This window comes from Ictalurus punctatus, chromosome 6 (genome assembly GCF_001660625.3).
Source record: "Ictalurus punctatus breed USDA103 chromosome 6, Coco_2.0, whole genome shotgun sequence".
In the NCBI taxonomy this organism is placed as follows: Eukaryota; Metazoa; Chordata; class Actinopteri; order Siluriformes; family Ictaluridae; genus Ictalurus; species Ictalurus punctatus.
Genome location: NC_030421.2, coordinates 23,338,838 through 23,355,355, shown reverse-complemented (window position 1 = coordinate 23,355,355; position 16,518 = coordinate 23,338,838). Strand labels below are relative to the sequence as shown.

The 16,518-nt window shown below is 38.6% G+C and overlaps 1 protein-coding gene across 8 annotated transcripts in view; it reads right to left on the bottom strand.

The window, feature by feature from the left end:
- Nucleotides 1–5,157: 5,157 nt before the first annotated feature.
- The window catches only part of ubr3 (ubiquitin protein ligase E3 component n-recognin 3), a 49,574-nt gene continuing 38,213 nt past the window's right edge, over nt 5,158–16,518 (bottom strand). For 7 of the 8 annotated variants that reach the window (XM_017469560.3, XM_017469561.3, XM_053681032.1 and 4 more), the window contains 8 exons: nt 16,286–16,386; nt 10,892–11,016; nt 9,661–9,765; nt 9,046–9,171; nt 8,677–8,856; nt 8,368–8,577; nt 7,853–7,992; nt 5,158–7,718 (listed from right to left, as the gene is read on the bottom strand). In XM_017469560.3, the coding sequence (XP_017325049.1) occupies nt 7,601–7,718; nt 7,853–7,992; nt 8,368–8,577; nt 8,677–8,856; nt 9,046–9,171; nt 9,661–9,765; nt 10,892–11,016; nt 16,286–16,386 (1,105 nt within the window). In that variant the 3' untranslated portion in view covers nt 5,158–7,600. Of the gene's footprint in view, nt 7,719–7,852; nt 7,993–8,275; nt 8,578–8,676; nt 8,857–9,045; nt 9,172–9,660; nt 9,766–10,891; nt 11,017–16,285; nt 16,387–16,518 lie in introns of those variants that run through there. The other variant, XM_047155983.2, reaches the window with a different exon arrangement.

The following is a 16,518-nucleotide window of genomic DNA, read 5'->3' as shown; positions in this document are numbered from 1 at the left end:
TTCATGTGGATGTTACTATGACATGTACCACCTACCTAAACTTTGTTGCACAAGTACACACTTTCATGGCAACAGTAATGACAGTGACCACTTTCAGCAGGAAAATGCACCCTGCCACAGTGTAAAAATTGTTCAGGAATGGTTTGAGGAACATGTGAAAGAGTTCAAGGTGTTGACTTGGCTTCTATATTTCCCAGATCTCAATCCGACTGAGCATCTGTGGGATGTGCTGGAGAAAACAAGTCTGATTCATGGAGGCCCCACCTTGCAATTTGCAGGACTTGCAGGTCTGCTGTTAACCTCTTGGTGCCAGGTTTTTTCCCCTTCAGTTTTATTACTTTGATAAAAGTAATTGGTAACCATCCTGGCAAAAGCAACTACCTGTGAAGAAATATCCTCTCCTTGGGAAATTTTAAGCTGTTTTTTTTTTTTTTTGTCTTTTTAAATTATGCATAAATTGTGCTTAATGGTACTGCAACTGCTAGTGGATAATATATGCATTACAATGCAATGCTTTTGTGCTGAAAGCTCCTTGGTTTTCCCCCATCATGCTGGATGATAGTGTTTTACATGTGTGATTTTATCCTATTTTCTCCATACTTTGGTCACCTGCCAATTCCTGCTCACGAGCCAGCTTTCCCAATCAAACGATAGCTACTAATTGGGTGAAGCCTTCACATGCTTCCTCAAAAGAAGGATGTAAAACCAACCAATCGCATCTTTAAACTGCTGCTCATGCTATATCACAGGAAAGCATAAAACTGGGAGGAAAAAGAGCCATCTGTACTCTTCTACATGCATGGCCTCTGAGACGCCTGCAATTGGCTAGTGTCTGTGACTGGGTGGGAGGGATGACATTCTCTCTTCCTTGTGAGAGACTGTATGGCTAATTTAGCTCCCTTGGCTCTTGGCCACAGCTGACAGTGCCATTGCTTTTCTGTTGTGCCACTTGGGATCCCTCTGGCTTTTCATTTTTTTTTCCCTTCTCAAAAATAGTTTCTGGAGACAGAGAAATAAAAAGTTGCATTTTTTTTTAAAATATATTTTTTTTTTAAGGGTGGTGCATTTCTTTGCATTTATTTTAAACATTATTTATGGACATAAGTAAGGTCACCACATATGTTTTAAGGGGAAATACTATTATTTAAAAATCAGCATTCTAATGAGAATGATTTTTGTTAGAATAAAATTAAGTATCCCAGTTGACCCTTGGAATATGAATAAAATTAAGTATCCCAGTTGACCCTCGGAATATGGAAGAGTGCTAGTAATTTCAGACTTGGCTGTTTTTCATTCATTAAAAAAAGGTACTCAATGACTAAATCGTAAGCCACAGGGTGCACACTACATCTCAGCAAGGGGTTATGGCACAAGGAAAAAGATGATACTAGAGAATGAGAGACGGAGAAAGAGAGAAGGATATCTGGGATTACATTACACAGTCAGTACTACAGTACCCAGTGAGGATAAACACCTTAAAGAAAAGCCCGGGGGGTGGGGGGACATAAAAAGAAATAACCCTTTTTTTTTGGTTAGGACTTTTAAACATACTTGACATATTACATTAGGACAAAAAAAAGATACACTCACCATCCACTTTATTAGGAACACTTGTACAGCTGCTCATTTATGCAGTTAACCAATTGACCCATCATGTGGCAGCAGCACAATGCATACAGTAATGCCAATACAGGTCAAGTGCTTAGTTAATATTCACATCAAACATCAGAATAGAGAAAAATATGATCTTTTGACTTTAACCATGGCATGGTTGTTGATTCTAGATGGGCTGGTTGGAGTATTTCAGAAACTGCTGATTTTACACACAACAATCTCTAGAGTTTACACAGAATGGTGCGAAAAACAAAACACATTGAGTGAGCAATAGGTCTGTGGGTGATGTTTGATGTGAACTTTAACTGAAGCTCTTGACCTGTATCTGCATGATTTTTTGCATTGCACTGCTGCCACATGATTACTTTATTAGGAACACCTTCACATTTCATGTCTAATCAGCCAGACAATAAGGGAATACGTGTAAATATTAATGGCATTTAAATAATGAACAACTTTGAGAAACTTGTTTACACAGTGTAGATTATCAGTCTCTGCTTTTCACGCTCACCATATCCTGCCGTGAAGATGGTATAATTCTTTCCCATCTGTTCCCTCAGAGTTAGACAGCCTATGCATGGAATAAAAAGAAGAAGAAGAAGAGGAAGAAGAAGAAATCCCTGAATACAAGTTCATATTTGGAGAATCAAGCAATGCACTGGGTCCAACTGATGATATGCACACCATTTATAGCAGATCAGGTTCAGGAGTAAGCTGCCAGGGTGTTCTAAAACACCAGCAAATGCAGCAGTGGAAACAAAGGTCCAGACATCTAGGGGACAAGCATGCACTGGGTAAAAAGAAGAAATGTTTAAAAGCAGTATTTATTGCAAACACTGCATATTATGTCACTTTATGACTTTTGGAAGGTCCGTGTCAAGAAGAACGACATGAACCAGTGGGTGTCTGTAAGTTCATGTATGCGGAAGAGGGCAGTTAGCGCATTCCTCTGTGTATATTTAGCTGCCATGTGACAAAGCAGGAGCAGTAACTCGAAAAGATGATGTGACTGGCTTCAGATATTTCAAAAGATCTGACAAGCACGTGCTTGCATTCACCCTCCCTGATGGTTGCTATAGATCCCACACACACCCCTCAAACCTGTGGTTAAATATTATCTTTAACACGTCTTTTTCTATTTCCACTAATGAAGAACGCATAATTTTTCCCAACCAAGTGGCCAGTTACAGAACACGAGGAAAACACTATTATAATGAGGAGGAGGAGTGAAAATATACCTCCTTAAAATACTGAAGAGGGCAAATCAAGGTCATAATAGTGTACACAAACAATTTGAGGAAAACCACAAATGCTTGAAAACATGACTCAAACATTACTCAAGCTTACTTCATGCAATATCCAAATGTATTTTTTAGACAATAAATATATACAAAATTTTTTGTCAACTGTTTTAGTGATTACAGCAAGTATACTTTCTTACCCATTCTTGACTGCATCAACTCTTCCATTTACATGTCCTTCAAAATAAGCAGAAGTGATTTTAAAGGCATCTCTTATACCATACACCTGAAACATATGAAGCTTATTTATCTTCAGCAGAACACCAGGTACAAGAGTCCCTATAGACTAGTGCTGCAGGTTGTTCTAGCAGAAGCCACACAAATATTATGTTTAGCAGTCAAAAGATGGCTTTCAGGAGATCATACTCACCTGCCATGGCCGTGTCCTAACATTGCCGAAGTGATTTTCAAGGCTTTCCATCGCAGTTAATAATTGAGTGGAATGTGAGAAGAAGCTGTGACAGAGGAAGCTGTGCAGCGCACCACAGTTACCATACTGCCAGTCCCACAGCTCCATACACACACACACACACACACACACAGAAATAACAAATCACCTGACTCAAAGTGTCATACATAATGACCATAATAGCAAACCGAAGGTCATTTTGAACAGCGCTCTTATTGATGTTAAACCGATGCAACAATACACTGAGGGGGGGGGGGGGAGGGGGGGGGAGGGGGGGGGATCAGAGGGCTTCCTGCAGGGTTTATTTACAGGGTGCATATTAAGAAAGAATGATGAAAAAGTTCCTCATGTTACGTATTAAACAACAGCCTTCATACTAGTTATAATTAAAAAAAAAAAAAAAAAAAAAAAAAAAAAAAACACTTCTCAGTAAAAGGCAAAGACCAGATATTGCTGGCTATCTCTCAGTTTAGCTGAACTAATGAGACACAGCAGCAGCAGCCAAGGCCAAATAATCAGCTATTGTGTTGTGACCCCAAAACTCTGTTCAGGCTCCATTACTGGATCACTGATCTGGAATGAAATGAGGAAAACTGACCCAAATACAAATCTCTAATCCAGATCATATCTAGATCATACCAATGGGTTATATGCCATCGGTGTCTTATTCCCACTGATAATAGATTTACAAATATGTTTGCACAGTGAAATACATTTTAACCATGAGCTACCCATGTGCATGCTTCAGATCCATCCATCCATCCATTTTCTGTACCACTTATCCTTCACAGGGTCATGGGGAGCCTGGAGTCAATCCCAGGGGACTCGGGGCACGAGGTGGGGGACATCTGGAAAGGGTTTCAACCCATCGACGGACACAATCTCACACTCATACACACACTACGGAGAATTGTAAAATACAAAATCAGCCTACAAGGTATGTCTCTCGAACAAGGGAGGAAACCGGAGTACCCAGAGGAAACCCCTGAGCCTTAGGGAGAAAATGCAAACTCCACATACACAGGGCAAAGGCAAGATTCGAACCCCCAACCCCAGAGGTGCGAGGTAAACGTGCTAACTACTAAGCCACCATGCACCTTTACAGCACAACTACACTACAAATAAGACTCTAAAATTGTTTCTGCATTAGCACAAGTCAATTAAATCCCGTTCACATCTCATGCTTGAAAAATTATTATAAATTATCCATTATTAGAAGACTCCTCCATAACAGGTTACAGAAAATGCATATTTAATTGAAAATCTCAAAACATTCACTCATTTTGACAATGGTGAGGTCACTTGAATTACAAACCAGTCACCCAAATTACATTAACTAGTACTCAACAATAGGAGTTCCAACAAGAATCCCTCTTGTTGGAATAATGGATATTTTATGAAAAATGTTAATCAATTTTAATTCCAAAATGAATTTGAAGTAAACCATTAGCAAGCCTTTAGTCATTTGCATAGATATTAATAGCCACATTTAGTGTAATGCTAAATTTCTATGCTAAAATATACCTCAACCCTGTTTTTCCACTTTAAAATAAAATGCCACAAAAGACATCTCATGTTAAAAAAGTCAAACACATTTTTCAATAGTTAAATGCATGTTTTCTTAGATTGAATGTTGAAAAGAATTATTCTAAATAAATAAATAAATAAATAAATAAATAAATAAATAAAGTTACTGTGTTCAGGGGTGCGGCTAAAGGCGTTCACCCCATCACCTGAAGATCGCCTGATCTCATTAATTTTCACTATAAGTAATGAACTTGTAGTCAGCACAGAACTGGGAACAGCAACTTGAAAGAAATTAATACAAGCATGTCAGAGTATTGTTATATTTTATTCACATATGTTACATTTTGCATTAAATGTCTGCCACCCTTACTGATATGCAATCTGAAAGTCTGAATCAGCACCTACAGTAATGTACTGTATTTCTGCCTCTGTCAGTCAGTCACTCACCTCACACCACAACATTGCAGCTGTCCATTTCAATATATACCCATAACTCTTTGCAAAAACTCTGTCCAATTATACAATATTTGGGCTGAGAAAGAAAAATAAAAGGAAAAAAAAAGAGAAAATAAAAAGATAAGAAAACAGCAGCATGCAAGATTTCATGACAAGAGAAGGACAGAAACTAAGAATTTAAGTGCCTGGCATTTCCCTCCAACATTGTGTAAGTGCAACACCTAATCAGGTGGGGAAGAACAAAACCAAACATGCTTTTTGGTGTTCATTGGTGACTCCTTAATATAATGCACTTAGAAAAGGGACTTTGCAAATTGGGTAGGAGGGGAAAAAAAAACACACACACACACACACACACACACACACACACACACACACACACACACACACACACACACACACACACACACACCACTGAAATCCTCAATCTTGTTTCAAAGTCTGGAACAGATTGCATTCTGAAGCATGTGTGAAAATCACTCATTTGACACTTGTCAGTTTCTGTGAGAAAGCTCACAGGAGTGAGAAATACACATCAACAGAACATTTTTTTTTTTTTTTTTTTTTTTTTAAACATTATAAAGAAACTAAAACTCGTCATAGGTGAATATCTTTTAAATATCCCATACAAAAACATTTTTATAATAAATATTATGAAATTATTTCTTGTATATATTAAATAAGAACAAATGAAGGGGGCTAGACATTAATATAAAAAGTAGAATACCTATGCAAAAAAAAAAACAAAACAAAAAAAAAAAAAACTATATTTCAAATCCTTTTTAGATGACTTTGTGGGGCCCAATATAAAACCTGGCCACTGGCCACCATCTTATAAAGAAATATTACTACTATTTATTTATTTATTTTTTGAAGCAAATCTAAAATCACAACTTCAATGAGTCATTTAAACCTGCTAACCTGTTAAACCCTCAAAGATTTGTTTTTAGCTCTAAACAGAGCAGGGAAGAGGTGGACTATGGCATAGATGAAAATGAAATGATTTCCTATTTGGAGGATCACGTTATGCTAGTACAATTACATTGCTGTGGATGTGGATGTAAAAATACTACTACAATACACTTAAAGAACAAATGAAGTGCATGAAGTGCATTTTCTAAACACAAACTGTGAATGCACCAGGGACACTGGACTTCTTCAGATCCGTACGCTTCTCAAAAACTGGTTTGGGAATAGATAATAAAAGAAGTAGATTATTCGGGATGGATATAGCAATTTTGGATGCCTCTGTGAAACATCACACGACTACCAATATTATCCGCGCAATGAAATGCTGCCAAATTTTGGTAGGGAAACGTTTACTCCAGTTTTTAGCCAGTAGTACAGTGCTTTAACTGGTTCAGCTGAGAAAAGCTGTATAATTGTCAAGGTTGCTGCAAACCCCCTCAACTGCGAAAAGCTAGCTGACTGCCATCACCACAATCTAAAAAGTCATTTGTACAATGATATAATTAACTATCAACATCAAATAGCAACATTTATTTAAATAATATAAGTTCTTCTTTAACTACAGAAAAGAAAATTCCTGAGGATGGATGCAACTAGGCCTCGGTGGGCAAGTAATTATTGTTCAACCATTCAGTGAGGATTTCTGTAGAACAAGGAAGCTCCGTTTAAACAATACTTTTATCCCATACGAGCATTTTAAAGGCCTGAGCTTTGAGCATGTAGGATGACGATGCTTACTCATTGCATTTGTTGTGGGGTTATGATGATGGTGGTTGATATCTGGTGCCAGTTTGGTACCTCTGTTTAGTTAGCAGTTAAGGGAAACCAAATGCCTTGTGTTATTCATAATCGCTGAGATATCCACTTATACAGTCGGCTGTGGACTTGTAAAGATTTTCTATACACTTCAGAAACAACAGGCATCTGTGGAGTTTTACTCTCCAATGCACTAAACAGTAGTGTGTTTTTAAGAGGTGTGGGGAAAAAAAAACCCAGCACTCAAATATATGCACTCAGGATTGGGCTAATTTGTGCTTTCACTGTGAACCAGTCCCAAAAACAAAGATAAAATCTCTCCCCCTTTCAAATCCACCAAAAATCATTTATATAAAAAAAAAACAAACAAACAAAAAAAAAAAAAACCCACACACGCTGTTAGTCATTAGGCATGATTGTACACTAAACTTCACATAACCAAGGCTGTAGCAGCAATTCACTCACAGCGTTATTTTTATATTACATGACAGCATATATCAAAAGGAGATAGAGAGGCTGGCACTGATGCCCACTGTGATCTGGCTCCTCTGGGTTTGGGGTTTATGTGTTAAAGTCCGTTGTAGTGGGGACCCCAGCGCTTGTTAATGTGGTCGAAGGTGTGCGACACCCACTGCTGCTCCAGCACACGGTATCGCTCAGCACACAGGAACAGAGGCTTGCCACGACTACACTCAAAAACACAAATCAACGTTAACATTTCACACACGAGTAGGTTCAATAATCAAACCAAACAAAATATTAATATTAATGTGTCTATTCTGGTGCGTATTGCTTGTCTACAGTGAAAGTATGTTCATACCGTAGGTCTCTGTCCTCCTCTCCGTGAGCGTCCAGATAAACCGACCCCCACAGACAGAAGCGATGACCACGGATGATGATTATCACAGAGGCGTTTATTAGGAGGAATATCCCTGTTGCAGCTCCACAGTGCTGAGAGTGCTATTGAAAAACAGAAATGATCATCAGATATAATCATTTTGTTTAAGCATCCATACCCATTACAACAAGCTGTTCATGCTTGTTTACAAAGATGCTGCAATTTGATAAAAGATATTACTTCTGCTTAGTAGTTGTACTCTTAACTGGCTTTTCCCTCAGCATTTCTCAGATAGCCTGCTAAAGCAGTTTTGCTTCAGCTGTATCCAAACTCAAAGCCTCATTCACTACCAATGAGTATTTAGATCAAAATGTTTATACGCACAGTAAGAGATGTAATATGGACCTGATGTTTACACTCTGAAGAATTGAAACGTTCTGTACTTATACACCCCCGATCACAAATGATGAGCGAACCAACAGAGTCTCAGCACTCACGAGCACACACTCGCAGACACCCTGTTGTTTGCAGCAGAGGCCCTTGAGACAGACGAACGCTCCACAAACGAGGCACAGAGCTGGGTCCTTGGGTGTCTTATTGCACACAGTGCAGGACTTCCTGTGGTAGTACTGGAAGATAGTGTTGTAGTTGTCGGGAAGCTGCAGCAGACGAGGAGCGGACCAGTGAGGGTCCTGAACCAAAAGAGACTGCAAAAAAAACCAAAACATATCCGGATTAAAATTTCTTCCCTGGTTAACCTGACATACTTTCACAGACTAAATGACACAAGAGTGAATGTAGCTGACCATAGCCTGTTGTGAAGGCTTGTCTGCCAGGCTGATGAGCTCAGAGCACCATTGAGAGATGAGCTCGAACGCGTTGATGCTCCATTCTAGGCACACTCCGCTGTTCATGGAGGCGCTGGGCTGAAACGAAGCAGACAGCAACCCCAAACTGCCTGCCAGCAACGAGAACTCCTCCTCTAGCTGAAAAACAGTCGGTCTTAGAATTGCAATTCAGAATTCACTAGAATCATAGTTCAGTGTCTGGTTCATTACGTTTCCAATCCAGCAGAGACTTTACAACCACATATACATGCATGTGAATGTGTGTGCATGTATTCCTGACATGAAGACAGTATACAGAGAAGTGTGTCTATATGCGTGTCACAATACCATGCAGCCAGGTAGATTGTCCCCGTAGAGGTGGTGTTGAAGAAGACAGGACAGACGCATGAAGGGCAAACAGAATTGTTGCAATGTAAACTCTATGGATTGAGGAGACCATATAGTCGAACTCAACTGCAGAGAAAAAGAAAATTAAAAAAAAAAAAAAAAAAAAGAAAAAAAAGTCACCTCATCAAAGGCTTATCCCACTGGGAACAGTCTTATGGATATTGGAAAGATATTCGATCAGTTGGAGGACAGCAGGAACTCTGAAGCATGGCTACAGCAGCCATGGTGTTATTCATCAGAATGGGGTGAATGGCAGAATGAGGAGCAGTATAAAGCTGAAACATCTTCAAACTCACAGATCTGACATAATCCCTACTCCAAAAATGAACCCAGTGTTATTTAAATGTCCTTCCATTAATGATGTGTTATTCAGTTACTAAGACATTGTGGAATGGTATTGATGCAACATATAAACGAAATGCCTTCAGCTACTCTGCTACTCACTGCACTCTAGCAAAAAAGCCATCTTCAGCATCAAAGACAAATTTAACTTCCAGCGTCAAATACATTATAATAAATGTGGATAAAAATAAGTTCAGATCAAAGTATTTTTACCATGGTCTCATTTGGATTGTCATCATAAGCTCCCTTGACCTTGGTAAGCTCACTGATCGCATGACTCAGGAGTGCCTCCCATGATTTCTCAGAGTTTGGCAAGTTCTATATTAGATGAGAAAAGAAAACATTTCAATGCCACATAGTAATACCTAAACACTCAAATCACAGAAAAGACAACTGTGCTACAAAATATATAATGTTCTGATAAATCAAAAATGCAATGAGTGTCAACATAGATCAAATGCATTACATTTCTTTACTACTGCAGGTCATGGCATGTTCTAAATGAATATGCACGAATAAAGCTCACAGGCTTTGTGCAATATTTTGCAGTCTTGCTTCAAAACAGCAAGCAAGCAAAAGCAAAGACTGCAATGCCAGATTTATTAGACTGCACGCTCATAAATATTTTTAATCCAATAGGTTCTTTTTACACGATCTCCACAACAAAACTCATGTTCTTTGTATTTACTGCAGGGAGATAATGTCAGGACTTTTAAAAGTTCATTATAAATGCACAAACAATACTGAATTCAGTAGATATATAAAAGTATATACAAGTATGTGGAAAGAGATAATGTGTAGAAAAAGAGAATCTGGATAATGTGGAATAAAGGAGCATGAAGAACAATCCACAACTTCTCACAGATGAGTCTCATCACTTAGATTTCATGGTCTCACTTTCTCCAATTGAGATTTAATAGAGTGGAGCGCCAACGTACCAGTCCTTACAGATGATTATAAACCTCCCTAATGATGATAGACGCTCTGCATTTAAGTCTTAAATTGTTTTAAGACAAATGTCTTAGGGCTCTACTTCACCCACAGTGTGTACATACCTGGTATGTACCAAGCCATTTTTAAATGCCAAACTGCTTATTACTGTGACACTGTTAAATCCCTGCTTAATATTAGATAGATGGATTAATGGATAGATATTTATTTTATAAGGACAATTAACACAACTCTAGTGTATTGTCCCCATGCTGTACAGTGTTTATTCGGTTTCATTCCATCAGCCACCCGAATAAATCTCAAAGTCTTGTTTCTGAATGAAATGTATTAAATAACCAATGCTGGTTCTATGTATGCATGCATGCCAGAGTTCTCAGTAGCTATCCTTATGCTTAGCCAGTAATAATAAACTGTGGAGCTGCCTATGGTACTCCTACTCCTACTAATTGATAACTGGTTGTGAAAACCATGTCAGTGTTCGGATTGTCCTTACCTTCTTGGCTGCCCCGCTGTTGTTCCAGGCCAGTCTCTCCTCAGGGCTGAGTTTAATAGACAGAGCAGCCAGGGCCTGAGTATACAGCAAGGTGTATAGCACCTTCACGACTGATGTGAAGTGTTCTGCCAAACACAAACAAATATGGCCCATCAAAAATGAGATGTATAATAAACGGCAAAAACATAAGTGCATTAAATTGGCTAATAAACATGGCACAGGTTACAGCGGTTGTGTTCCAACCTATAAAGACCTACGTTAATTCATAAATATGAATTTATTAAACTGTTCATTCTTCAGGACACTAGAGCTGCTAAAGTCACTGAAGCCACTAAAGTCACTATCCCACTGTACTCCAACTTAGACTATAGAAACTTCACCCCTGATTCATACCATCAAGCCAGAAAGCGACAAATATACATTTTCTATATACCTGCATGACACGACAGTGATTTTAGTGGCAACTATCACAAATGACAGTTAATTAACTGAGCTTTTCTCAATTATATGCAAATTAGGTATGTCCCATTAAGGCAACAAATCCAGAAAACTGGCTCAAGTAATTGGTGCACGGGGTCTGACGTTTCTTTGCTCTGCCCTCACAACTTGAGTTCCTACCCACAATCAGTTTTATTGTCTGATGCACAAAATTGGAAGAAAAAAAAATGGTATTTTCATCTTATCCGGTCATATACATCCTCTCTTTAAACGGGTATGGAAACATTACAAAGAAAATTAGAGCTTGGAAGAAAGTAGCAGAGATCATATCCCTGCTATGTAGTTTATGTAGATAGTCCAATTCAGTTGCTTTGCTAACCCGTCAACAAATCCTGCAGAAGCCTAGCACATAACATGTAAATCAAACAAGCTAGTAGTGCATTATTTCGTTTCTGTTTAATTAGTTCATATACAGTACCATGCAAAAGTCTTAGGCACATGCAAAGAAATGCTGTAGAGCAAAGATGCATCCAAAAATTATGAAATTAAAATGTTTCAGCATTAAAAAAATAAATAAAAATAAAAAACTATAAAGAGAAGTGAACAGTAATAATTGAAACTTAAGCAATATTTGGTGTGATGATCCTTTGCTTTAAAAAAAGTAATTGTAGTCTCAGGTACAATTTCTACAGTTGTATAAGGAAATGAGCTGTAAGCCTCGGTTCTTCTGGAGACTTTGACTGTTACACTTGTTTCTTATTTTTGCAGCAAAACCCAGCAGCCTTCATTGTGGTTTTTTTTTTTTTTTTTTGTCTGAAAAGTGGTCTCTTATGTAATATGCTGCTTTCTTTACTGACATTTTTCTACAACATTTCATTTTGTGCTGGAAAAGTTATATTTGGAAATGTAAAAAGTTTTTGTACTGACACGATGATGTAAAAGTCATAAAATAGAAATCAGGTTGCCTAAGACTTTTGCACAGTACTGTAAGTAAATTAATAAAAATAAATAAATGCTGGACAGTGCACACCAGCAAAGCACAAACTGATACGAACGACTTGTCGCTTGCTAGAGTGAACCTAAGGACATTGACACACAACGATCAATGACATGAGATGTGAAAGCAAAGAATGTGTATAAGATAATTATGTTGTCTGATGGTGTGAATGCATGTGTGAAACAAGGTGGTAAATTGTGCATCTATTAGTAAATGCCCATCTCAGGGAGCCCGACAGGAGCACAATGAAACTCCATTATTGTGCCATTCGCTTGAGGACCATAGACAGCAGGTGTGTGTGTACACACGTGGTCAAATCTTGACCCATTTGTTCAGCCCTGCAGCTTTACTGAAAGACTTCATTCACACCCATGTCTCACCATGATGTGTTAAAATCAATTCTCCATTTCCCGATGAGTGGAGTAAAGATAATTATTCTGGCTCTGATCAATGTTGGATTGCCACGTACACAGAGTATTGTTCCCATGAGCCCAACATGAAGGACACACCGAGCAGGGACGGGTAACATACTTCAAACATGAGCTTTCAAAAAGGCATCGAATTGCCTTTTGCTGCAGTCTACTTTGGCGTACTCATTTCCGCTCATAAACGCTACTGCCATTTTACGCATTGGTCATTTTCATTTGAGCAGTAATTGAAGCTCAGTGGCAGGTGGGGTGGTAGGGGGGAGGCATATCTGCTAGAGTGCTTTCAGAATAGATGCAACTTCGCACTTAGATGAGCAAGAAAGCACTCAGGAGTAAATAGCACAGGCATTTTTTTTCTCCAAATTGACGTAGTAAAAATGAACCTTTTCATGTAGAGGAAGAATGGAGAAACATTCAAACCATGGTTTTGCAGCATGTGTTTCATTTATATAACTGTTTACAAAGATTAATTCCTGAAACAGCCACTATAGAAACATCTATAGTGTATTTTCCATCAACAAAATATCCATAGTGATGCCAGCTTGTATAGAAATGAAAATTAATAAGGTAAACAGGGAGATAACCCAACCCTAAAATCATGGCTCAAAACTGGAAAGGGAACATCTCATCATGTGTTTATTTTCCCTGTGCTCCTCAGTAGACCTTCTGATGAGCTCTACAACACTTGACCTCAGGTACACATGACCTCCTCCCTTCTTTCTTAACCACCAGCTCCCATAATTTTGGCCATTCCCCGTTTAGAATAAGAGCAATGTGGAGAGGGACACACACACACAGAGAGAGAGAGAGAGAGAGAGAGAGAGAGAGAGAGAGAGAGAGAGAGAGAGAGAGAGAGAGAGAGAGAGAGAGAGAGAGAGAGAGAGAGAGAGAGAGAGAGAGAGAGAGAGAGAGAGAGAGAGAGAGAGAGAGAGAGAGAGAGAGAGAGAGATTATGAACAAGCATTTTGTGAGGTTAGTTTCCACACAAACAGACAGATAAATAGATGTTCTGCATGTTGGAAAGCAGACTTTCAGGACACAGTGAAAACTGTTAGGGTCCAAATATATACACAAGGCTCGACATCAACGCTTGTCTGGGACAAGTAAATTTTGAATTTTAATAATATCATCGTCGTCGTCAACAACAAACAGGTTTTATTTGTAATATAGCCTTTGTGATACAGTCAATTATAAACAAGATCACGTTCTTCTGCTGCTGAAAACATTCTAGCGCTCATAGAGCAGAAACCAGTAAAGTGCAGGCTTAAACTGTTGCTTAGAAACAAGTTTGACCGATCACAAAAACTTAACCTCAGGCAACAGCAACGAAGTGAGTCGTTTTAATTTTCTAAAAAGCAACGTTTCTCAAGCTTCCTCAACCCGGCCAAGAACCAAGTAAAACACAAACTCAAAAAATAAATAAAAAGGACCACAGACTAACATGTTATGAAAATAAAAGGGAGAGGAAATTTATTTGCAGTGATGAATTCACCAGGTCATGTACACAGCTCTGATAACTTGTAATGTTATCGTAAGCACTGTAGCTAGCTACATCGTTAACCAGTGTAAGTTTACTTTTCTGCCGCAGATAATTGAGTTCATTGCATATTTAAGTAAATTTTACACAACATAGAAACAGAAACTTTGATGTTGCTTGAGCATGTAGCTCAATGAATTTTGAGCAACTTGTTATACAACTAGAAAAAGTAGCTAATATTTTTATATTGTGATTAGAGCTCATGTTCATTAGTTAAGGGGCATCAGACCTGAAAACTCACAAGAGGTAAAGGTGACATGTTTACAAATTAAATCCCTGTGGGGGGGGGTCTGAGGGGAACCTCCCTCATAAGAAGGTTTTTGTGATTTTAACATGTAAACAAAGCATTGTGGTGCACTCTGACAAGAAAATAGAGAAAAGACATTTGCTTCAAAAAAATAAAAAAAAAAAAAAAAAAAAATAAAAAAAAAAAAAACCCACTTCATTTGAACTTTTTGGCATACCAGCCACCTCATTTGCCAAGAGGGCAGGGGAGCCCTCGTTGCATATCCCACTTTCACATTAAAAAATAAATAAATATTTATTAAAAAAAAAAAAAAAAAAAAAAAAAAAAAAACCCACACACACACACCCACACCCACCCACACAAGACTCCAGCACACTTGCTGTTCGGAAAATACTATAGATGTCCTCTGCCCCACATGACACCTGTAGCAGCAGCTAATCATATGATATATAACTACTGAGATAGATAGATAGATAGATAGATAGATATAAATAAGAGAGAGGTAGTGTGTTTGACAAAGGTGAAGCAGACAGAAATATGGATGTAGAGGGAGTTAGTCTTAAACTCAGTAAAAGTATTCAGATTCATTCAACAGGTTGGGAAAAGCTTGATGGGGTAACATTAGGAAACAATGCATCATGAGGTGCCGCAACAAAGATGTTTTATTGGGAAAAAGATCGCAACAGCTGGAGAGACGTCTGTGGTCTCACTCCAGTGTATGGGAAATTAACCCGTTTCCGATTCTTGCGAGGTTTAGGGCCCATTCACATTCTGTGCCTCAAAATGCACAGAAAATACTCGAGCTCCCGTGGTGTCTGCCATGCTAAGCAACCATGAGCCGCGCTCTCCATGACAAGGAAGTTTTAGCACGGGATGGATTTATAGCACCGCAAATCCCTTGCATTAGCTCTGCTACTAGATTTATTTATGGAGAAGAGGAAAAGAAAAAAAAAAAATATATAGAATAAATAAATCAATAAATCAAATTAAAAAAAAAAAAAATACTGTGTTTGGGTGCACCCCATCCTTCGAGCACATAGAAAACACGTAGAATTTCACCAACTAATCCAAGAGCTCTGTCTGGACAATGGGAGATTCAAAGCCTATTTCAGAGTGGACAAAGAGAAAGAGTGAAGCTGAGTGGTTGGCTCATGTCACATGACGTACGGTGCGCTTACGGAATTCTGAAAAGGTGGGATTGTTTCATCTCGAAAAAACGAGCGCGTCTCACCGCATGAGCATCACATTCTATGATTTTTCCACAATTGAAAAAAGTGTCCCTTTTCCCCTCTCTGGTGGTCAAGTGACTTTAATTTGGACAACTGAATGACAAACTTACTTGTGCAAAGTACAACCACATGACAACGCTTAACACCAAGCCCTGACACAGCATACACCAGTCTGTATAGCAACCCTGTTCCTGGACATTTACCTACCTGAAGATTTTAGGTCCAACCATAATCATGCCCATCTGACCATGTAATCCCTGCCTTTAGACATTCATGTTCAAGTAAAATAGGGGTGTTAGATTTTGGTTGGAGATGAAACCTGTAGGTATATAGATCTCCAGGAACAGGGCTGATGACCACTGGCATAATGGAGGAGATAAATGGTAGAGATCTGGTGCTGCCAGACACTTGACTGATGATTATTTTGACCACTGATATGAAGTGCATGAAAGCTTCGTGCAAGTTCTTTTCTACAACCTCTCTGCGAAAGAAAATTCTGAGTCTGCAATAACATGGTACCTTTGCGTAGTGGCTGAGGCATCGTGAGCACAAAGATAATGAGTAGGGAGGGGACATCTCTGAACAGCATTGGAACCTCGGGATGGTCTTCATCCTCATAGCTACACACAGGACAAACACACGTGTCAGTGAAGAGACATGAATACACAGTCATAATATTAACAAACCATTTATATTTAAAATGTGATTAAATATTTTTTTTTAAACAACTTGTGTTAGTTAGTGCCACTCAT